Source organism: Macaca mulatta, chromosome 2 (genome assembly GCF_049350105.2).
Source record: "Macaca mulatta isolate MMU2019108-1 chromosome 2, T2T-MMU8v2.0, whole genome shotgun sequence".
In the NCBI taxonomy this organism is placed as follows: Eukaryota; Metazoa; Chordata; class Mammalia; order Primates; family Cercopithecidae; genus Macaca; species Macaca mulatta.
The window spans coordinates 28,432,253-28,455,786 of record NC_133407.1 but is presented as its reverse complement, the minus strand read 5'-3'; the positions used below and the strand labels follow the sequence as shown (position 1 = coordinate 28,455,786).

The following is a 23,534-nucleotide window of genomic DNA, read 5'->3' as shown; positions in this document are numbered from 1 at the left end:
TGGTCTTGAACTCTTGACCTCAGGTAATCCACCTGCCTCAACTTCCCAAAGTCCTGGGATTACAGGTGTGAGCCACTGAATCCGGCCAAATCCAGTGTGTATTCACACATCTTAATTCAGTAGCTAAATTTTAAACAATTAAAACTAAATGGAGTCCTACTAGAACAATCAAGTTGTGTTTAATGGGAAAACATTTCACACTGTTTCCACTTAAAAGTAAAATTGAAATTGATTAAATAAAATTAAAAGTTAAACTTCTCGGTCATACTAGCCACATTTCCAGTGCTCAATAGTTACCAGTGGCTGGTGGCTACTGTGTTGGATAGCAGAGACATAGAATCATCGCCATCATCAGTGAAAGCTTTATTGGACAATAAATCTTTAAGCCTTTCATTGCAGAAGATTGGACATATTTTGTTATTTTTAAAATTTAGTCATGTTCTGCATAACCACGTTTTAGTCAGCAATGGACCATATATAATGACAGTCGTCCTTTAAGATTATACCAAAATTTTGCTGTACCTTTCTATGTTTAGGTATATTTAGATATACAAATACTTACCATTATGTTACAGTTGCTTGTAGTATTCAGTACAGTAACATGCTGTACAGGTTTGCAGCCTAAGAGCAATAGACTGTGCCATAGAGCGGGGTCCCCAACTCTTGGGCCATGGTCCACCATGGGTCCGTGGCTCGTTAGGAACCAGGCCGCACAGCAGGAAGTGAGTGGTGGGCGCGTGAGCATTGCAGCCTGAGCTCCACCTCCTGTCAGATCAGTGGTGGCGTTAGATTCTCATGGGAGCACGAACCCTATTGTGAACTGTGTATGTGAGGGACCTAGATTACGCATTCCTTCTGAGAGTCTAAGGCCTGATGATCTGAGGTGGAACAGTTTCACCTAGAAACCATCCCTTTTACCCCCCAGCCATGGAAAAATTGTCTCATGAAACTAATCCCTGGTGCCAAAAAAGTTGGGGACCTCTGCCATAGAGCCTAGGTGCCAAGTGTGTAGTAGGTTCTACCATCTAGGTTTGTGTAGGAACACTCTCCAGTGTTTGCACGATGATAAAATCACCTGACTCATTTCTCAGAATGTATTCCCATTGTTAAGCAAGACATGAAAGACATGACGATATTAAGTCTTACAGATAGTCTTGTGATTGCCTAAGTCTCATGAAATTGAACTTCTGATTATGAAGATTTGTGACTGTTTAACTCTACATTTATAGTTTCATTACTAGTTATTTGGGATCTGACTTCCCCTCAGCCCCAGATAGATAGATAGATAGATAGATAGATAGATAGATAGATAGCATGTCAGTGTCTCATTCTGTCACTCTGTCACCCAGGCTGCATTGCGGTGGCACAATCATAGTTCACTGCAGCCTGGAACTCCTAGGTTCAAGCAATCCTACCTCCTCAGCTTCCCAAGTAGCTAGGACTATAGGCGTGTGCCAATACACCTGGCTAATTTTTAAACTTTCTGTAGAGATGGGCATCTTACTATGTTGCCCAGGCTGGTCTCGAACCTGGGTTCAAGCAGTCTTCCTGCTTGGGCCTTCCAAAGCACTGGGATGACTGGTGTAAGCCACCATGCCATGCCTGGCCAGCCCATTCTTTTAACTTAATTAAGTGGCCACAGACTAACATCTAGCAAAGAATTGACTTTGAAAGCAATGAATTTCTATATGAAGCACCTTATGAATTACAAAATAAATGCACTTTCTAGTTTTTTTCTGCTACCAAGATCACACTTTCAGACAAGAGACAACATTAACACTTGAGGTACCCATTTCAGTATTGTAAACAAACGACATTTGGGGTGTAAATTATTAAAGGAAAAAAGTTGAGAGAAGAAATAGAAATAGTAGCGGAAGTTTTAGGTTATTTTTGAATCTAGGCAGACGAACTAACACTAATGAAAGCATTTTCTCCAAAGGTGTTTGAACCACTGCGACAGCTACCACCATTTCCACCACCAGCACACATACAGGCGAAATATTTTGTAATACAGAATAAGATTTTAAAAAAATGTCAGGGGCATGAATAATATTATTCCTCTCTTCATTAAAGGGCTCAAAGTTCATCGGGAGCTTTTTGTAGCAGCTTGGGCACATTGGAGAGCTGTCTCCCGTTTTAAAGGAGAACAGGAAAGCACATAGAGAGGAGAGGTTTGATTTTTGAAAGGCAGTCCTTTCCTAGAAGAGGGTGATTTGGGTCTGCTCTCGAGGAATAGGAATCTGTGGAATAACGCTTTTTGACCTTTTCCTCGTTTGGTGCCGCCCTCCATGGCTACCACTGTTACATTTATGTTGCTGGGTCCTGGGAAATTCACATCTTCCACTTCTAGGAGATTAAAAAAAACAAAAAAAGTATGGTTGGCTGAGTGTGGTAGCTCATGCCTATAATCCCAACACTTTGGGAAGCCGAGGTGGGTGAATCTCTTTAGTCCAGGAGTTCGAGACAAGCCTGGGCAACATGGTGAAACCCCGTCTTTATAAAAAATACAAAAAAATTAGCCATGTGTGGTGGTGCATGCCTGTGGTCCCAGCTGTTCGGCAGGCTGAGGTCACTTGAGCCCAGGACGTGGAGGTTGCAGTGAGCCGAGATTGTACCACTGCACTCCAGCCTGGGTGACACAGTGAGACCCTGTCTCAAAAAAAGAGAGAAAAAGAAAGAGGTTTATTTTTGAATAGATTTTTACTCTCTACTGTATGTTGGCCAAATGCACTTTCTAAATTAGATGACCTCTGTTGTCAGTGTACCCTGGAACTGTGGTCAGATCTCAAGAAAACTGGCTTCCCTCTGGTCTGGTCCTCCTCCAGCATCGTGCAGTGATGCTGAGGTGCATTTTTGACTTTGAGTCTGAGTCATTGAAAAATGTACCTAGGTGACAGATGGTAGAAGCTTAATACTTCCTACATTTTTGACTTGAGTTTTAAACAGTACTGGAGATCGTTGTCTTCCCACCAAACCTCCGATAAGTGCTGTGTAGGCTTTTTAAATAAATCTTCACATTTTACTCCGAGGACTAGGTGGTTAATTCTGATTCTTTCACAGAAGAGACTTCCTCAGCTTCTCCTTTAATTTTTTCTTTTACTTAAACTACCATTAGTGTGCCAGTAACTCCAGTTATACTGTGTCTTTTATATACAGCATTTCATTTAATGCTCACAAGAACCCAGTGAAGTAGGTATTATTGTTGTCCCCATTTTACAGGTAAGGAAAGACAGGCTAAATAGCGTAATTAAATTTTCAAAGTTATGCAGCTAGTTAAGTGGCACAGCAGGAATTTGATCCCAGGGGCTGTTTGACTCCAGGACTCACTGTGTGATGCTGCAGAATAAGTTGATTTTAACAGAATTAGACACACATGGTGGTGTAAAGGCAAGCTAATTCCCAGGTTTCACTAGCTGGTAGGGATATTGTTGCTTGTTATTGCAGGCCTAGTTTTTTTCTGCTATGGTTAATAGTACGAGATAAACATAATTGGATATTTCTGATGTCCTGGGGGTTTACAGGATATTCATGGTGCTTGACTTCTCTTGTCGCAGGTGGCTGTGTTACTGCAACGTGCCACAGTTCTGCGACAGTCTACCTCGGTACGAAACCACACAGGTGTTTGGGAGAACATTGCTTCGCTCGGTCTTCACCGTCATGAGGCGACAACTCCTGGAACAAGCAAGACAGGAAAAAGATAAACTGCCTCTTGAAAAACGAACTCTAATCCTCACCCATTTCCCAAAGTAAGGGAGAGGTTTTGCTGGTCTTTGTTTGATCCCAGAGCTTGAGGTTGCTAACTACAATGCCAACGCCTGCATAAATAACAAGATCAGGAATGACAGAAAAAGCATTCCAAGGGGGAGGGAGAAAAGACCCTCAGTTCCCTTTGTGAATCTTCTTGGGTATTTTCCAGTCCGTTTATTAGCCTGACTTTGGGTTGACTGCCGTCATTGCTCCCTTATCCCCTCCTCATCCTACCTGAGTCATTGTCTCTGACTCTCATAGAATGGGGCAGTGCTTTCTTTTGTATATTCAGCGGCCAGGAAGCTCTAGAAAGATGAGGGAGAATGTTTAGGTACATTTTCCAGCCACTCAGAAATGGTGCAAAAGTAGCCAAGTGGCTTTTTTTTTTTTCCATTCAATTTCTCCAGCTTTTTCTAAGCACTGGTGAACCATCCCTGCCTCAGCTATAGTAGACTTGAACCCACTCTTTGGAAACTAGACTGCAAAAGCAGGGATGAAGAGGAATAGAGACCTCCTTCAGCATGAACTTTGAACCTCTATGCTAAATTTCTTGTAGAATATGCATACTTTGGTGCTTCTTGCACCTGTCAGAGCTCCAAGGCATAAATAATCATTTAAATATTTTAAAGGGAAGGAAATGCTTTAAAGCAATAGAAAGTTGCGGTGCTGCACCATTGGCCTTGGAAATGCATTTTTAATGCTAAGAACCAAAAATTTAAGCTAAGAGGTTGGACGCTGGTGAGATAGGCTAAGGGTACAGTTGATGACTTCTCATGGAGCAATAACAGCGAGAAATGAATGAGACAGTTCATTTTGTGGTTATCATTCTGCCTAGATCAGCATTTGGTCAGGAAGGTAAAAGGCGTAATTTGAAAAGACTGGCTAGGTATGATATAGCCTTCCTTCCCCACACCTTTCTGAACTGCTGATGTAGAGAATAGAATTTGAGAGTAAGGATTCTTTGATGAAAGATTGATGAAACCCCGTTTTGTTTGAGAAACTAGATTTTTATTATTCAGATAGTATTACTAGATTACAGAATTTTTGTCTCACTAAAGATAGAGTTTTAATTCATAACAATAAGTTAGGTTCAAAACAATAACAAAAACAACAAAACAACAAAAAACCAAAATGGTTTTCTGAGAGAAATTGACTGAAGATTCCATGGCATTTTAACCGAAATCCTAAACCTTAGATAGATGTCATGAGTAATTCTGATGGGCTTTGGTGGAACACCTAATATTTGCACATATATTTCAGCAACCTGATTGTCAAAATTTTCTTTAGAGAACCAGTACATGAGACTAAATCATGACATGAACATTTTGTTGTCCTCTGTGGAGGGAGATTCTGAAGCACTTAAACTGCAGTTTGGATTTTGCTCCCAAAACGGGTTATGAAATTAGGGCACACTCATGTATTTCAGTGTCTTTTAACTGATGTAAGCTCCTTTCCTTAGAGACTGAAGCAGTTTTCTTCCTTATGTATCTATTACATTTGCCATATAAGCAGCATTTTATGTTTTCAGGTGATAGCTGTCATTCTGTCTCTGAGTCAAGGGACAAAAGAAGACTCCTCCCTTCCCAACACCTGTTATGGTATTTAAAGAGAAATTTTAGTTACTTTGCATAATAAGATTTTTCCCATAACAAATTCATTTTGCTTCTTGCAGATATTTGCTAATTATAGTGTGTTTTGTTCCCTCAGCCCATAGTTCTGGCATGCTTATGCTAAGAGCTAAAACATCCATGCTGCCTTCTTTTTTTCTCTATTACTAATGGTGGGGTAAAACTACCACCCACTTCTCCTTTTAAATCCCTTTTCACCGAATATGACAACATTTAAGGCTATTGGGGATTTATACCTACAGTTTTGGCAGCAGAACCACACATGTTGAAACCTGAGGTATTATTTGAGTCTTGGGCACTGTTTCAGAGTTAGAGCTGGGACCGGCTTCCCAGCACCCAGGGAGGTCTCTGCAATTCTCAGATGCATTTTCAGGGCTTACATTCTTATCTTCCTATTCTTCATATGTGCTGCCTTTTTTCCCACTTGGCTTTAACATGTGCCTCTTTCCCCATTCACCTAATTACAAAGTTTTTTTTTAAGTTTTGTATCTATATTTCATTCTAAAAGTGAAGAAAATTTGGTTCGGGGAAAAAATGAAGAAGACCACTGATAGCTTCACCACTCTGAACTATTTTTAGTGCTTTTAGATATTTCTATTTTTCCCCCTTTTATTGGCAAACAAAAATTCAGTAAGCCTCAGAGGGACTTAGGTATCTGTATTTCTTTTTTCTTTTTTTCTCTTTTAATTTTTAAGTTTTTAAAAACACCTGCCCTATTCTGATAAGCATCTGTATTTCTAATAAGGTTTCCAGATGATTTCTATGGGTTGCTAAAACTTGAGATCCATTTGGTTTAAAGTTAGCATAGTAATTAATTAGTTACTTGTTCCAATCCTGATCCTGCCATTTACTAGTTGCAGGAATTTGATTGAGTTATTTAACTTCTCTGTGCCCTACTTTCTTCATCTGTGAAATGGGTATGAATTTTATCTCATAGGGTTGTTAAAAAGATCAAGTGAGTTAGTATACATCAACCACTTACAACACTGCCTATCATGTAGTGAGAGCTATACATGTGCGTGACAAATAAAAATAGAAAATATAACTCATAGAGTTGATGTGAAGATTCAGTAAGAAGTTCTTAGAGCAGTGCAGGCACAAAGTAAGCACTCAATAAATATTAGTAACTTTTGTGAAGGTAATGACAGTGGTAATGCAGCTATATGGAGGGCTGAAATCATGCTCTGAGATTCACTGAGGAAGATTAATGCATTTCTACTGATGTAATTCAAGTGTCTGTATCCTATGTTGTGTTAAACTATGCAGGGTCAAAAGAGTAAACATTTGTATAAATGCATTTCTGTATTTGTATATACCAGGGCTGCCCAACTAAATCGTAATTTGGGTTGTAATTCTCCATTATATTTCTGATTGAAGGTTTGAGACACTTATGTTAAGGTGATTGCCACAGATTATTAGGGCTGTTGTCCTTACAGTAGTTTTTTTGTTTTTTTAAAAAATCTTATTTCTATTACTCTTGTGTCTAGATTTCTGTCCATGCTAGAAGAAGAAGTTTATAGTCAAAACTCTCCCATTTGGGATCAGGATTTTCTCTCAGCCTCGTCCAGAACCAGCCAGCTAGGCATCCAAACAGGTGAGTTTCCTTTTACACAAATCAGAGAATAACCAGGAAGGCCAACCTGACGTGTAAGTTGCAGTGAACTGTAACTTATACTTAGCTCTATAGTCAAATGAGCTTAGCTCTATAGTCAAATGCTGGCTCTTTCCAAACCCAATTATAGTCTCAGTCAATGGCTAGACACACCTAGGAATCAAGTCTCCGTCTGACCTCTTAAATCTATGATATCTGTTTTGTACATCAAGTTACCACCAGGCATAATGGTGGATAGTGAGTGAGAGGCAGTCTTGAGTCTCAGGATCTGAACTACTTCCCTGTGGGGGCAGGGCATCCTTGCTATTGCTTAAATCAGCCAGTGGCATCAGTTGGCATTTTGTGAGGAAGGAAGACAGGTGCCTTCTGGAGTCACAGTGATCCCAGAAAGAGGATCTGAATTCCTGCCTTTGACACTAGGAAGACCCCATGGAGAAGTTTGGCAAGAAATGCCAAAACAGTTTATATCTGGCTACGGGGAAAGACGGGATGCAAAATTTTGATGTCAAGAGTTTTTTTTGTAGTGCTCTAGGTCAATGTGTAATATGGGGGCTTGTGAGTATTGCCTCTAATGCCTCCAGCAAAGAAAAAAAGATTTATTCTTGCTTTAAAAACAAAATTGAAGTATAATTTATATGTACTAAAATGTACTCTTTTTACCGTACTGTGTTTTGGCAAACACATATACTTGAGTAATTACCACTGCCATCAAAATATAGAACAGTGGCCTCCTTCCAGACAGATTCCCTTGTACCTCTCTGTAGTGCATTCATAGTCCTACCTCCAGCTCTGGCAACCAGTGATCTGTTTTTTTGTTCTTATAGTTTTGCCTTTTCCAGAAAGTCATAGAAGTGGAATCATATAGTGGACAGCTTTTCGAGACTGATAACTTTAACTCAGCATAGTGCATTTGAGAGGTGATTTTTGAAAAAGGTTTTCATCTAGAGCTCAAGTTTAGGTGTAAATATAACTAAATCCCTACAAACCAAAGTACTAGTGAATGAGGAATTTTATTTGAATCATACTCTTTTTGTTTGAGCTCATTACCAAAAACATGTCAAAAACATATTTGTGTCTTTTTTTTTTTCTTTTTTATAACCTGAGGTCATAATTTCATGTATCTCTGGTCCAAAACCTGTAGTCCTTTGGGGCCTGTCTGTGCCCATTACATGTTTCTTCTACAGTTGAGCAATCAGCATTTAGTAGACATGTTTTCTGTGGTTACTGGACATATCCTTTGCATTGCTCCCTCTGTACCTGTGCTATTCACTTTACCTTTGATTTGATTTCACCTAACTTTCAAATAGCATTTCTTCTGCAAACTCTTTCCTAAGTTCTCCCATCCCTTCTAGCAAGGACTGGATCTCTTTTTTTCCAGACTTTCACAGAGCCTTGAATATATCCTATCCTTGGTTCTCAAACATGACTGCACAATGGAATCACCCATGGAATTTGAAATGCACTGTATACTGATTTCTGAGTGCCATTCCAACAGAGTGTGAGATTATTGTCCTGGGGTGTGGCCTGGACATTGGAACTTTAAAAAAAACCCCAGGTAATTTTAATGTGCAGCGACATTTGAGAATGACTGTGTTAGACAATACTCACCTCATATTATCCTAGTCCCATTTTTTCTGTATGTCTTTTATCTCCTGTGGATGCAGCTTTTTGATGGTCAGAGACCCAGTTTTGTCGCAATAATTGAAACATTTATTAAGTGCTTGGCTAAGAAGCTTCCTTGGTATCTTTAAGCCTTTTCACAAACCCTGGGAAGTTGGAATTATGATCTCCTTTACATAGTTGAGGAAATAGAAGCTCAAGGAGGAGCAACAAATTGCCCAAGATAGACCTTGTAAGTGACGGAACTGGGTTTCACATCTGTATTTAATTCCTAAATATTACACTGTAGTAAGAGAGCCAGAACTCTAACCACTACATCACACCATCTTGGTATGCCAATATACAGCATACACTTGTGGAAGGAATGAGTGAAGAACAGTTTCCTCCCTCAGGCAGTGGGGGACCAAAGTTATTCAGCAGGATCAACATAGTTCTCCTTTGGTGGGTCTGTGGAGAGGATTTTTCTGTGTGTGAAAACTCCCCTTTACCCTTGTTTGCTCAAAATTCTACAGTCTGCTCAACTTCCAGCCACATAGTTATCTGTCATAGTACAGGATGGAGAAGGAAGAGGTTGTTGTCTGTGACCGTATGGAAATTTTATTCTTTTTTCTGTGGCTAAGGTTGTCACCAGGTTAAGTTGGATTGTACACTTTAGTATTACCTGAAGCCGTCAGAAGCGGGCTGTCTTCTCTTGTTCTACTGTAATTGCAATGTGTTCTCTTGGGGGAAAAGAAGAGTGTAATCATCTACTTAATTAGCATGTCTGCGCATCGATGCAACTGTGATAAATGACATTCATAAGGATGGATCTGAAATTTTACAAGATACTCAGATGTCTTCTGAATCACCAGAGCTTTCTCTTTGTTCAGAATCACTCTAGTATGCTTTCAAATTCAGAAGGGCTATATATTGGAAGAAAAAAACATAGAGCATGGCACTTTAGTATATTCTGATTTTTGACAAACCACTAGCTATTCAGTTAGAAGTGCTATGGGTTGGTATCTCTCTCTCTCTTGGTTTATTTACTTTATTGCCTTCTTGGCTGCTGGGAATGTCCTTGTTGACTGAATTGTGGCTGTGTTGAAAGTTAGATGAACATTCTCTCTGACAATTGTCTGTACTGCCATGCTGTGTCTTGTGTGTGACCAGTGTTTTTGAGAATGTCTATACCCCTTGTCACCTCTCACCTCATCAGCTACCAGTCAGCAACACAGCTAGCAAAGCAGCATCCTACTTTGTAAGGCCTTTTTTTTTTTTTTTTCTGAGATGGAGTCTCACTCTGTCGCCCAGGCTGGAGTGCAGTGGCACGATTTCTGCTCACTGCAAGCTCTACCTCCCGGGTTCATGCCATTCTCCTGCCTCAGCCTCCGGAGTAGCTGGGACTACAGATGCCTGCCACCGCGCCCGGCTGATTTTTGTATTTTTAGTAGAGACGGGGTTTCACCGTGTTAGCCAGGATGCTGTCAATCTCCTGACCTCGTGATCCACCCGCCTCGGCCTCCCAAAGTGCTGGGATTACAGGCGTGAGCCACCACACCCGGCCTACAATGGCCTTTTCTAAAAAACAAAAATATAAAAACCCTTTTTGTTTGGAAATACTATCAAACTCACAGTAGAGTTACAAGAAGAGGACAAAGAAATCCTGTATATTTTATATTCTTTACCTGGTTATAAACCAATTGTTAACATTTTGCCATCCTTGCTTTATTATTACCCTTTCTCTATCCCTTCTTTTTCTCTTTTATTCTCTCTCTACTCTTCCCCTAAGTTATTTACATATATATATAATTTATGAGAAAAAATTATATATAATATATATTTTTATTTATATATGATATATAATATACAAATATTCACACATGTAAATATATATTATATATTATTTATATATAGGTATATATATTTTCTCCTAAATTTGTGTGTGTGTGTGTGTGTATATGTATATATAAAACTTAGGGGAGGAGTAGAGAGAGAGGAAAAAAAGAAAGAGAAAGAGAGAGACATATAGGCCAGGTGTGGTGGCTCATGCCTGTAATCCCAGCAGTTTAGGAGGCCGAGGTGGGCGGATCATCTGAGGTCAGGAGTTTGAGACCAGCCTGCTCAACATGGCAAAACCTCATCTCTACTAAAAATACAAAAAGTCAGCCGGGAGTGGTGGCAGGTGCCTGTAATCTCAGCTACTCGGGAGGCTGAGGCAGGAGAATAGCTTGAACCAGGGAGGCAGAGAAGGTTGCAGTGAGCCGAGATCGCACCACTGCACTCCAGCCTGAGCGACGAGAGTGAAACTTTGTCTCAAAAAAAAAAAGAGCTATATATATAATATATACTTTTAAAAATATATTTTTTATATAAAAAATAGCTATATATATTTAAAATATATATATAATATACAAATATATAATATATATTTTTTCAAAATATATTATATATATATTTTTTCTTCTAAATTAATTGAAAGTTACAAACATCATGCCCCTTTAGTAATTTTGATGTCTCTCATATATTCTCTAATATAAAAACTATGGTTTTCTGTCAGCATATTTAATGTTGATGTAGTATTGTTATCTAAGCTATCTGCTGTCTTCTGTTTTTGCCTCTTGTCTCAATAATGTGGTTTATTGCAAATTTTCCATTGCATCAGGAGGCATATGATTGTTGGTATTAAGTTTGATCACATGGTTGTGGTGGTGGTCACCAGCTTTCTCCGCTGCAGTATTACTACCTCTCCTTTTTAATAAAAAAAGTGCTTTTGTGGGGAGATATTTTGAGACTGTATAAATATCTTGTCTTCATCAAAATTATACTCACCAGGTTTAGCCTACACACATGATCTTCCTCAAATCAGTTATCATATGGTGGCTGCCAAATAGTGATTTTTTTTTTTTTAACTAACTTCCACCATTCCTTCCTTATTTCTTTGTTGGTATTCTTGAGCTTTCCTCATCTCCACTTATTTATTTATTTATTTATTCATTTATTATTTTATCAATATGGACTCAGATATCCTTATTCCGTTTAATGAGTTTTAATCCCTACTGTCTTTGTTATTTTGATGCCTTTGGCTTGTGTTTTAAAGATGACTTATTTTGTGGCATTGGGCAGGAATGGGGTAGTCCCATTGCACTTGGTTTCTTGTTGCCTAAGAAAGGAGTCAGTCATCTAACACCTTCTTCTCCTTTTGCCCGGGCAGTTATCAGTCCACCTCCTGTGGCTGGGACAATTTCATACAATTCAACCTCATCTTCCCTTGAGCAGTCAAATGCAGGGAGCAGCAGTCCTGCCTGCAAAGCCTCTTCTGGACTTGAGGCAAACCCAGGTAAGCTCTTAAGAGGGGTAAGACAGGGCTGTGACTTGCCCCAGGAGCTCTATTACCTGAGGAGTGCAAAAGGTAGACTTAAACCAACTACAGTTTCTGCATGTCCAGGATTTTAATGGCCAGAAATCACTTTGTATTAGGCTTTTGGCTGTACTGGTTAGTTATTGCCGTCTTAAAACTGTAATAACTGGCTGGGCGTGGTGGCTCACGCCTATAATCCCAGCACTTTGGGAGGCCGAGGTGGGTGGATCACGAGGTCAGGAGATCGAGAGCATCCTGGCTAACACGGTGAAACCCCGTCTCTACTAAAAATACAAAAAATTAGCCAGGTGTGGTGGCGGGCATCTGTAGCCCCAGCTACTCGGGAGGCTGAGGCAGGAAAATGGCGTGAAGCCGGGAGGCGGAGCTTGCAGTGACCAGAGATCCGGCCACTGCACTCTAGCCTGGGCGACAGAGTGAGACTCCATCTCAAAAACAAAAACAAATAAAAACAAAAACAAAACTGTAATAACTTATTGTCATAGCCCACTCATTTGGCGTGTTGCCTGAGAGTTGGCTGATTTCAGCTAGTCTCACTCAATCTTGGCTGGGCTTGCTTGCAAGTTACCCATTGATTATAATCTCTGTTTTGGGCTTGGCTTGGCTAGAGCACTTAAGCTGAAGCAACTCTGCTTTACATATTTCTCATAATTTTCCTGGGACTATTAGGCTACCTGGAACATGTCCTTCTTCTGAAGAGAGAGGGCAGGAAGAAATACACAGTCTCTTGAAGCCTAGGCTCGGAACTTGTAAACCATTGCTTCTGCCACATTCTTTTTTTTTTTTCTTTTTATTTGAGATGGAGTCTCACACTGTCACCCAGGCTGGAGTGCAGTGGTGCGATCTCAGCTCACTGCAACCTCCGCCTCCTGGGTTTAAGCGATTCTCCTGCCTCAGCCTCCTGAGTAGCTGGGATCACAGGTGCCCACCACCATGCCCAGCTAATTTTTGTATTTTTAGTGGAGACAAGTTTTTCCCATATTGGTCAGGCTGGTCTCAAACTCCTGACCTCAGGTGATCCACCTGTCTCGGCCTTCCAAAGTGCTGGGATTACAGGTGTGAGCCACCATGCCCTGCTGACTTCTGCCTCATTCTGTCGTCCAAAGCAAGTCATATAGTTGAACTCAGAGTTGAGAGGTAGAGAAGTGGAAAAAGGTAGTCCATTCCTTTCGTAGGAATCACTGCAAAGTCACATGGCAAAGAGTGTAGATACCAGCAGGGTAAATAATTTGGCCATTAATGTAATCTGCCACATGGGCAAAAATATCTCTTGATCCTAGAAGCATTTCACAGTTAGAGAATGTTTTGAAGGTTGCTTTTCTGTCCACAGACTGGACATCAGACAAATCTTGGATATGACCACATTTTTAAATAAATGAAGTACCATGAAAGAGGGAAAGAAGAGGACCTTATAATATAAGAAGTACCAAATATTTAGCATATGCCACCATTCCCTTTCACTTCCAAGGGAGATATCACTAATCCATCCGTAACTCTACCAGTGAGCTTGGATTCAGCCTCAGATTTTTTAAAAAAAATCATAAACACCATTAGCAGCGTAACAAGCAGAGGGCATATATCAATTAACAAACCCCAGCCATGAAATAAATAGTTTTCAGCATTACTCTTAGAGAATCATGGAATTTGAGGACTTATTGGTCAACTGTCTGAAAATATTGTTACTTGTTTCCAAAAACAAACAACAAAAAAATTGTAAAAAAAAAGAACTCGACAAAAGCCATTTAGTAAATAATATGTAATATTTCTGGAAGAATATTCTACAGTCAAGTTGCTTTGTATTGTTCTGCTCCTTTTCAACTAAAGATAGTGAGAATGCTATGTGGAGAATGTTATATTGAGATAGCAGTGGGATTCACATGTGAGGAAATAAATTAGATCTAGACATCTTAAAAATTCAAAAAATTTACTTGTAAAAATAAATACATGTTATGTCTGGAAAAAACTGGAAAAACCAAACATGAGAATAGAAAGGAGAAAAAAAACTACCATGCAATCTCATGAGGAAAGTAGAAGAAAGTTCTCTTTGCCTTTGCATGGCCTCTCCTATTGTGTGGAATGGTGAGATTGCATCTACTTGATAGGCTAGTGGCTGTGCTCACTTTGTGAGGCATCATTTTAAGGCAAAAAAGCATTGTAAAAGATGAAGTGTGTCATTTTATAATAAATTAAAGTCATTGTTTATTAAAAATAAAACAATTTATGGTATATTTCAAATATATAATATTAGACATATATACATAATATATATGCATACATATATATACACATACGTGTGTGTGTGTGTGTGTGTATAGCCAAGCCCAGCAGAGATTCCAATCAATGGGTAGACTCATGAGCAAGCCTGCCAAGATTGAATGAGACTGGTTGAAATCAGCCACCCATCAGTAAACACACCAAATGAATGAGCTATGATAGTAAGTTATTATGGTTTTAGGACTGCATTTGGGGTTGGTTTATTACATAGCAATAACTAACCAATAAAGCCCAGAGCCTAATGCAAACTGATTTCCATACATGTATGGTGGGGTGGGGGTGGGGGGTGCGGAATTAGCATGACTTCAAGGACAAATAATCAAATCAACCAACAGTTGAGGGTTTAAACAAACAACTGAGTAATTCATAGGTCAGACAAAAATATCAGTAAGGCTCTGGAAGCCCATACAACGTGATCAGTTATAGAGAGTTATAGAGATCAAAATGTGAAAATACACATTCTTTCCAAGAAGACACTGCACATTTACAAAAGACTGATCTTATTTTAGGCCATAAGGCAAATTTCAAAACATTTTGACACTTTGATGTCATATGGACCATGTTCTCTGACCTCGAAGAGACTATATTAGAAGTACTAACAAACAATAGCTAGAATCACCCCTTTGCATTTGCAGATGAAGAAACATGTACCTTAATATTTCATGTATCTAGTTAAAAATCATCGTAGAAAGTAGAGAATATTCAGAATGAATTGGGTTGGCAGTTATTGTGAGCTTGTCCCTTCTCTTTCCTATCTTCCTTTGTTACCTCTTCCCCTGGTGGTAAGGATAGAATTGACCTCCATACCCATCAGTGCTGTTAGAAAATTAGTCAGCGTGTATTATTTGTTTTTTGTTTAGAACCACCCATTGTTTGCCTTTTATTTTGATCATTACAGGAGAAAAGAGGAAAATGACTGATTCTCATGTTCTGGAGGAGGCCAAGAGACCCCGAGTTATGGGGGATATTCCGATGGAATTAATCAACGAGGTTATGTCTACCATCACGGACCCTGCAGCGATGCTTGGACCAGAGGTCAGCAGGGTAAACCTGGGCAGCCAGCTGGTAGACCTCTTCTGCTCTCCTGGCCACTCCAGCTGTCAGAAGTGGGGATGCTAATGCTGAGAGTTAACATGTTATGCTACCCTGGTTTGCATTTAACCTGGTGGTCAGTGTGGAGAGGGCAGGAACAACTGATCAAGAGGTAATTCCCCTTGATGAATATCACATCACAGGTCCACTTACTAATAATCTCACAGTCGAAGGCATCGTTCCCAGCTTTTTATCTTGAAAAATTTCAAGCCCTCATAAATGTTGCAAAAATGCTGTGATAAAAATCCATAGACGCTTCACTTAGATTCAACAGTTAACATTATGCCACATTTGCTTTCTCTCTTTCTCCCTGCGCCTCCCCATATGCTCTTTTCTCTTTCTCTCCGTGCTTCCCATGAACCATTTGGAACTGTTTCAGAATTAAAAACACATGTCGTAATACTTCACCCCTAACAATTTTTGCATGTACTGTATCTCATAAGGAAGCTATTCTCTTACATAACCACAATGCAGTCATTACTGTTAGAAAATTTAGCATGGTTACAATATTTTCTAATACAGGGTTGGTGAATTACAGCCTGCAAGCCAAATCTGGTCCACTGGCTGTTTTTTCAAATAAAGTTTTATTAAAACATAGTGTCTGCAGCTATCTTTGCATTACAACTGTAAATTTGAATAATTGAGATGGGGAATGTGTGGCTTGCAAAGCATGAAATATTTATTATCTGGCTTTTCACTGAAAAGTTTGCTGACCTCTGGCTTAATATAAAACCGTATTTAAATTTTCCATATATCCAGATGATGTCTGTTATAACCTTTGTTGTTGTTGAAGGATCAGTTAGGGATTGTGCATTGCATTTAATTCTTCTCTCTTCATTTCTTTAGTCTCCTTTAAAACCACTCCCCAGCCCTGTTTTGGTCTTTTGCAGCACTGCCATTGGTGAAGAGTCTTGGTCGCTAGTTTTGTGTAAGGTCCCTCTTCTTGGATTTCTTGATTGTTTACTAAGGATTAGATTCAAGTAAGGCATTTTTGGTAAAAGTGCTTCTGTCATCTCATTGCCTTGCATCTGAGGGCATGCAAAGCAATGACACTTCTTTAGACATGCCTGTCTTAAGACATTTCTGACAGCTTCCAGGAAATGAAGAAATGGCTTGGAGATTATATTACAGTGTTAATTTTCAATTTGCCATGTTTCCTTAAGCATTTATTTTATGATATTGAAGATACTTCAGAGAACCAGAATGTTGTGATAGAAAAACCTTTTCCTAAAATGATCTTTCCATTTCCTTCTAGATATCCAGTCTGTGAGGGCTTAAGACTATAGTTTTTTTAGGGATTTAGTAACATTGCAGATTAGCTGAGTTTAGTTTTTTTCAGCTCTAAAATGGGAATTTGTACTAGTCTATTGCATTGCTACAAAGAAATACCTGAGACTTGGTAATTTATTTTTTTTGAAAAGAGCTTTAATTGGCTCACAGTTCTGCAGATTGTACAAGAATGGCATCAGCATCTGCATAGCTTCTGGTGAGGCCTCAGGGAACTTCTACTCATGGTGCAGGGTGAAGTGGGAGCAGGCACATCACATGGTGAGAAAGGGAATGAGAGAGTGAGGAGGAGGAGCCAGACCCCTTTAGACTACCAAATCTCCTGTGAACTAACTGAGCAATAACTCATTCATCAACAAGGGGATTGTGCTAGGCCATTCATGAGGGATCTGCCGTGATGATCCAACACTTCCCACTAGGCCCCACCTCCAGCATTGGAGATTGCATTTCAGCATGAATTTGGAGGGGGCACACATTCAAACTACATCAGGATGAATCACATGTTTCAAAATATTTTGGATATATTAATATTTAGTAGTATACTGGAGCTGGCTTGTACTGGAATGCAAAGAAAATTGTTAAATTTTTAGGAATTTTGTGAGCTGGTTGTTCCATATGTTGGTAGCTTGAAATTGACCACCATGGCACCTGGTTACCTGGATAGCCAGTTCTGGACTAATGAGATGAAGTGTCACCATTTAGGGCCTTCCTTACCTGAAGAGCTGTTTGTGGAGTATTTGCTTGCAAACCACTGGGCAGATTAAATAAGATAGGGAGCATAAGTGCTGGCACGTGATTGTGCTTCCAGCTATGGTTGAGTGTAAGTCAACAGATATTCTCTGGAAAAAACCCTGTTCTTTAAAAAGAGGTGTTAAAAGTATATTCATGAGTGCTACTATTGGGCCTGTAATGAGAATTTGAATCTGTCATCTCAAGGGTCCTTAAAGCTCAGCTGGAGAGGATTCCTTTAAGCCAGAGGTTGGCAAACAATAACCCACAGACCACATTTTGTCTGCTTACTGTATTTTTAAACAAAGTTTTATTGGAACAGTACTGCACCCATTCTTTAACATATTGTCTGTGGATGCTTTTGCATTACAGCAGAAGAAGGAGTAGTTGTGACAAAGACCTTATGGCTCACAATGTCTAAAATATTTTCTATCTGGCCCTTCACAGAAAATTTTGCTGGCCCCTAATCTACACTGAATATCATCCGTGTACACATACAATACTCCAATTTCTCAAAATGCTTTACCTGCCTTTTCTGTCTTGTCTTCATAACTTGTATGTGTATGTGTCTCTGTGTGTATGTGTGCACACATGTGTGAATTTAGGACTCTGAAAATCCACAAATGTGTATCTTATTAGAACAAAAATGAGAAGCTTGGATGTGTCCCATCCCCACTGTCTTGAGAGAATAGCTCTGTGTAATTTTTTCCTGTCTCTTGCATCTCAGACCAATTTTCTGTCGGCACACTCGGCCAGGGATGAGGCGGCAAGGTTGGAAGAGCGCAGGGGTGTAATTGAATTTCACGTCGTTGGCAATTCCCTCAACCAGAAACCAAACAAGAAGATCCTCATGTGGCTGGTTGGCCTACAGAACGTTTTCTCCCACCAGCTGCCCCGAATGCCAAAAGAGTACATCACACGGCTCGTCTTTGACCCGTAAGTGGTACTTTCTGTTCCTTCTTCCTTATTTCCTTTTTAAATGAAAGAGGAACTACTTAGATAGTGAAAGTCAGCCATAGTCATCCACCGAATACCACTGCTCCTGTCTTGCTGTGGATACAGAGCTACACCAAGCTAATTTTCATGTCTGAAAGTGCTAAGATTAATTTTAAACAATATACAAATTTTCTTGTTAATGATAATGAAACTTTGTATTTTACATCGCTGTTGACTATCCTGTGCTTCATTCTTTATAGCAGTGAGAGAATGTAACACTAAGATGTTCTACTTTTTTCGTAGTCAAAATATTGGTTTTGGTATCTTAACTAGGTGCCCAGGTCTGTGGGCAATTATTGGGATATAAGATGGGTTAACTTTGAAAATCCATTGCTTTAAAAAAAAAAACAAAACAAAAAAAACCCCCACAAAACCCCAAAGAACTAAACTTCCCTAATTGAATTTATTTTAACATATATAGCCCAGTAGCCTCTGGGGACTGTGATCCATGCCTGTGACAATTCAGAGTGATGCTTTAGACAGAGGGAAGGATTCCATAATGCAAAATTTCACAAATTGTATATGTAGATTTTAAATTCTTTTTCATAATGTTTCTGTAATATTTTGGAGTAAGACTTAACTCTTCAGAGACACATATCATGTTTGTCCATGACTTCCTGCTCTCCCCTGACCCCTCCTTGGCACTGGGTGTGCCAGTTCCAGAGCACCTCCGCACATACACTGTTCTCTATTTTAAACCTCAGGCACTTCTTAGGTGACTGGTACTTTGTTCTGATGGGAGTGCTGATGACGTCTTATGCAGTCAAGCTTGCTCTAAAAAGTTCAGATAAAAGGGTAGTCTAGTGAGATAGGGGTTACATGAAGGAAGTTTCTATAGAAACTTAGGACATGTCCCTCTTTCTTAGTTGGTTAATAAGGAACACCCCAAAAAGTATATTTGTATAACTAGGATAGGTAAAACTTTGACATAATCTTATTCTTTCAGGAAACACAAAACCCTTGCTTTAATTAAAGATGGCCGTGTTATTGGTGGTATCTGTTTCCGTATGTTCCCATCTCAAGGATTCACAGAGATTGTCTTCTGTGCTGTAACCTCCAACGAGCAAGTCAAGGTAAGGGTAACCCAAGGTCTTAGAAGAAAAGCAGAATGTGGAGCTTCTCACTAAGGCCTGCAGAGCTTGGGAAGATCTCTCTGTGCCATGTCCAGAGGAGGTTCAAAGTGGAGTTAAGGACTTTCTGGGAATAGTCCTCTCACTCCAACGGTCCCCAACCGTTTTGGCACCAGGGACTGGTTTCATGGAAGACAATTTTTCCACGGGCCAGACTGGGGGTATGGTTTTGGGATGAAACGGTTCCATCTCAGATCATCAGGCATTAGTTAGATTCTCATAAGGAGCATGCAACCTAGATCCCTTGCATGCACAGTTCACAATAGGGTTTGCACTCCTGTCAGAGTCTGGTGCCACCACTGATCTGACAGGAGGCAGAGCTCAGGCGGTAATGCTCACTTCCCTGCCGTTCACCTCCTGCCCCTATGTACAGGCCACGGACTGGTAATGGTCTAGGGGTTGGGGACCTCTATCTCACTGTGAGTGTATGTGTATGTGTGTGAGAAGAGTAAATGGTTTCACCTACCAACAAATAGGGTTGTACCAAGGCTTTACTGGACTTTGGGGCAAGGTAGCAGGATACTCTGCAAGTTCCATGTGTCACTCAACTATCTATAGCAAATGAAGGGATATTTGAAAATAAATCTCAGTGTTCATTGTTAATTTCCACACCCACACACACACAAACACGTAATCACAATTAGTGACACTGCACTACTGGAAAGGATATGGTTAATGTGGATTAGAAAGATGATTCAGGCAGCTTACACTTCAGAAAGATTTCTTATGACCTTGTCCCTAAGGGAAGACAAGGACTAAAGAAATTCTTTAAGGGAAGTCATGAAATTCTATAAGGGAAGTCATGTAAATTTATGAATAAATTTCAGAAGTTATTCTGTAGGGTTTGGCGTGTGTTGGAGTGTCTTTTTGTTTTGGTTTGTTTTGTTTTTTATGTTGCTAATTTACCTTCCCAGTTGTCTTTGGCCTGGGTCCCTTCCTTTCCGGGAATTGTGTCCATGTTTTATTGGTATTGCAGTTGGTGCCGCAATCTGGCAAGACTAAACTAGACTCTGAATTGACAGAAAGAGCTCTCATCTAGACCTTGTCCTGTTCTACTTTCTTGCTTTTAAGAAAAGGGAACCAGAAAACGTGTCCTTAGAACGTTATTCACTTAGGGCTGGGCGCAGTGGCTCACACCTGTAATCCCAGCACTTTGGGAGGCTGAGGTAGGTGGATCTCCTGAGATCAGGAGTTTGAGACCAGCCTGACCAATGTGGTAAAACCCCATCTCCACTAAAAACACAAAATTAACTGGGCATGGTGGCACATGCCTGTAATCCCAGCTGCTTGGGAGGCTGAGACAGGAAGATCGCTTGAACCCGGGAGGCAGAGGTTGCAGTGAACTGAGATCACACCACTGCACTCCAGCCTGGGCAGCGGAGAGTGAAACTCCATCTCAAAAAAAAAAAAAAAAAACAAAAAAAAAAACTTTGTTATTCATTTAGGATTTTCATGGGCAGACTAAAGATTAGCAGCTCAGGATTAAGATGGCTGCTGAGAAGAATTATTGGAAGGTCTAAAGCAATGTGTCCAATAGAAATATAAAGCAACCTGCAAATATGAGGTTATAAAAGCACACATATATGTGCTTTTAAATTTTCTAGTAGTTGTATTTTTTTTTAAGAAAAGCAAGTGGAATCCAGTGAGATTAATTTTGGAAATATATTTTATTTTACCCATATATCCAAAGTGTTATAATAACTGTAACAGGCATTCAGCATCACGAAGAGTTATGGAGACCTTTTACATTACATTCTTTGTTCTGTATTGTCTTTTTTTTTTTTTTTTTTTTGAGGAGTCTCACTCTGTCGCCCAGGCAGGAGTGTAGTGGCTCCATCTCGGCTCACTGCAAGCTCCGCCTCCCAGGTTCACACCATTCTCCTGCCTCAGTCTCTTGAGTAGCTGGGACTACAGGCGCCTGCCACCATGCCCGGCTGATTTTTTTTGTTTTTGGTGGAGACGGGGTTTCACCGTGTTGGCCAGGATGCTCTCGATCTCCTGACCTCATGATCCACCCACCTCGGCCTCCCAAAGTGCTGGGATTACAGGTGTGAGCCACTGTGCCCGGCCTTTTTTTTTTTTTTTTTGAGACAGGCTCACACTCTGTTTCCCAGGCTGGAGTGCAGTGGCATGATCTTGACTGCAACCTCTGCCTCACGGATTCAAGTGATTCTCCCAACTCAGCCTCCTGAGTGGTTGGGAACTACAGGCATGTGCCACCATGCCCGGCCAATTTTTGTATTTTTAGTAGAGATGGGGTTTCACCATGTTGGCCAGGCTTGTCTTGAACTCCTGACCTCAGGTGATCTGCCCTCCCTGGTCTCCCAAAGTGCTGGAATTACAAACGTGAGCAACCATGCCCAGCCTTGTACTAAATCTTTGAAACCAAGTATGTATTTTACATTTACAACACATCTCAATTTAGACAAGCTGCCTTTCAAGTGCTTGATAGGCACATGTGGCCAGTGGCTCCTGTATTGAACAGTGCTGGTCTAAGTATTTTCTTGACTCCTTCAGCTTCAAAGAAGCAATGCCATTTACAGAAACCAAAAATAAGTCCCTGAAAGGAATCATTTTCTGCATTAGGGGCACAGCCTGTGCTGTTGGTACTGTAGCTTTCGTTAACAGCTTCACTCTCTGGTCACAGTACCCGTTTTTAAAATTATTATCATTATTATTATTATTTTGAGACAGAGTCTTGCTCTGTCACTCTCTCTGGAGTGCAGTGACGTGATCTGCTCACTGCAACCTCCGCCTCCTGGGTTCAATTGATTCTCATGCCGCAGCCACCTGAGTAGCTGGGATTACAGGCGTGAGCCACCGCACCCAGCCACAGTGCCAATTATAGCTGCTGCGATGTATTTATTCTCACAAAGCACAAGTGGAGCTTTTTGTCTTCAACTCTTTGCACTAAGCATCAAAGGGCAAATGCAATTCAACAGTCTTACATTCATCATTCTGACTGGGGAAGGTGAAGACCCATACTTGCTTGAAACTGATCTCTGGCTCATTTTCAAGGAATTCTGACAGTGTGTCTTTAGATGGTGCTGTTGCTGTGTTTATCATTATTCCCCGCTAGCCGAAGTGACAAATGTCCAGATGTTTCCAAATGTTCAAAGTAAGAACTTACTTAAAGGAAAATTTTATTTGGCTTTTCTTAGGGTGAAGACCTGGAAAATATGTATTTGGTTTGTCATTTTAGAAAAAGATGGCATAATTTTTATTTTCAAAACTAGCTATACCAAACACCTTGTTTGGAAAGGTTGATTAAGGTTGACTTGGACACTTTTAGGGATACTAGAGGGAAACTGAAGGTATTTAGTATGAATTGGATACTTTGTCTTATTACTTCCCAGAAAGGCATTTTTTCCCCCAAACCATGTAATTTTCTAAAGACTTGAAAAGGTGGCCAAGCATCACAAACTCAGTAGGAAGAACAAGAAAAACAATCACTTCTTGTAAGTGACTTGAAACTGTAGTTTTAGAAAATGAAGATTAGTCTTTCAAAACAAAATAGAATGGATGAGTTTAGTGTGTGTGTGTGTTTGCATGTGTGCGTGTGTGTGTATGTTTTAATGGTGAGAACGTGTGTGTGTGTGTGTGTTTTAATGGTAAGAACCAATCTTTAGTAGAAGTAAGAATGGGAGAAACAGTTCTTCCATTAATTTCCTGGTCTTTTTTTTTTTTTTTTTAAGACAGAGTTTTGCTCTTGTTGCCCAGGCTGGAGTACAAGGGCGTGATCTTTGTTCATTGTAAACTCCGCCTCCTGCGTTCTAGTGATTCTCCTGCCTCAGCCTCCCTAGTAGCTGGGATTACAGGCATCAGCCACCAGGCCCGGCTAAGTTTTGTATTTTTAATAGAGATGGCATTTCACCACATAGGCCAGGCTGGTCTCGAACTCCTGACCTCAGATGATTGCCTGCTTTGGCCTCCCAAAGTGCTGGGATTACAGTCGTGAGCCACTGTGCCCGGTCAATTTCCTGGTCTTTTTACTGTCCTGTGTTGTTAATGATTAATGAACAACTTTTGAGACATCACACTGCCCAAGATATTTACGTTTTCAC

The 23,534-nt window shown here is 40.1% G+C and overlaps 1 protein-coding gene across 2 annotated transcripts in view; it reads left to right on the top strand.

Annotated features, from left to right (window-relative positions):
• The window catches only part of KAT2B (lysine acetyltransferase 2B), a 116,323-nt gene that overhangs the window by 69,445 nt on the left and 23,344 nt on the right, over nt 1–23,534 (top strand). For both annotated transcript variants that reach the window (XM_028843649.2, XM_028843648.2), the window contains exons 6-11: nt 3,555–3,746; nt 6,863–6,969; nt 11,798–11,923; nt 15,135–15,271; nt 18,072–18,280; nt 19,287–19,413. In XM_028843649.2, coding sequence (XP_028699482.1) covers nt 3,555–3,746; nt 6,863–6,969; nt 11,798–11,923; nt 15,135–15,271; nt 18,072–18,280; nt 19,287–19,413 — 898 coding nt within the window. The remainder of the gene's footprint in view (nt 1–3,554; nt 3,747–6,862; nt 6,970–11,797; nt 11,924–15,134; nt 15,272–18,071; nt 18,281–19,286; nt 19,414–23,534) is intronic.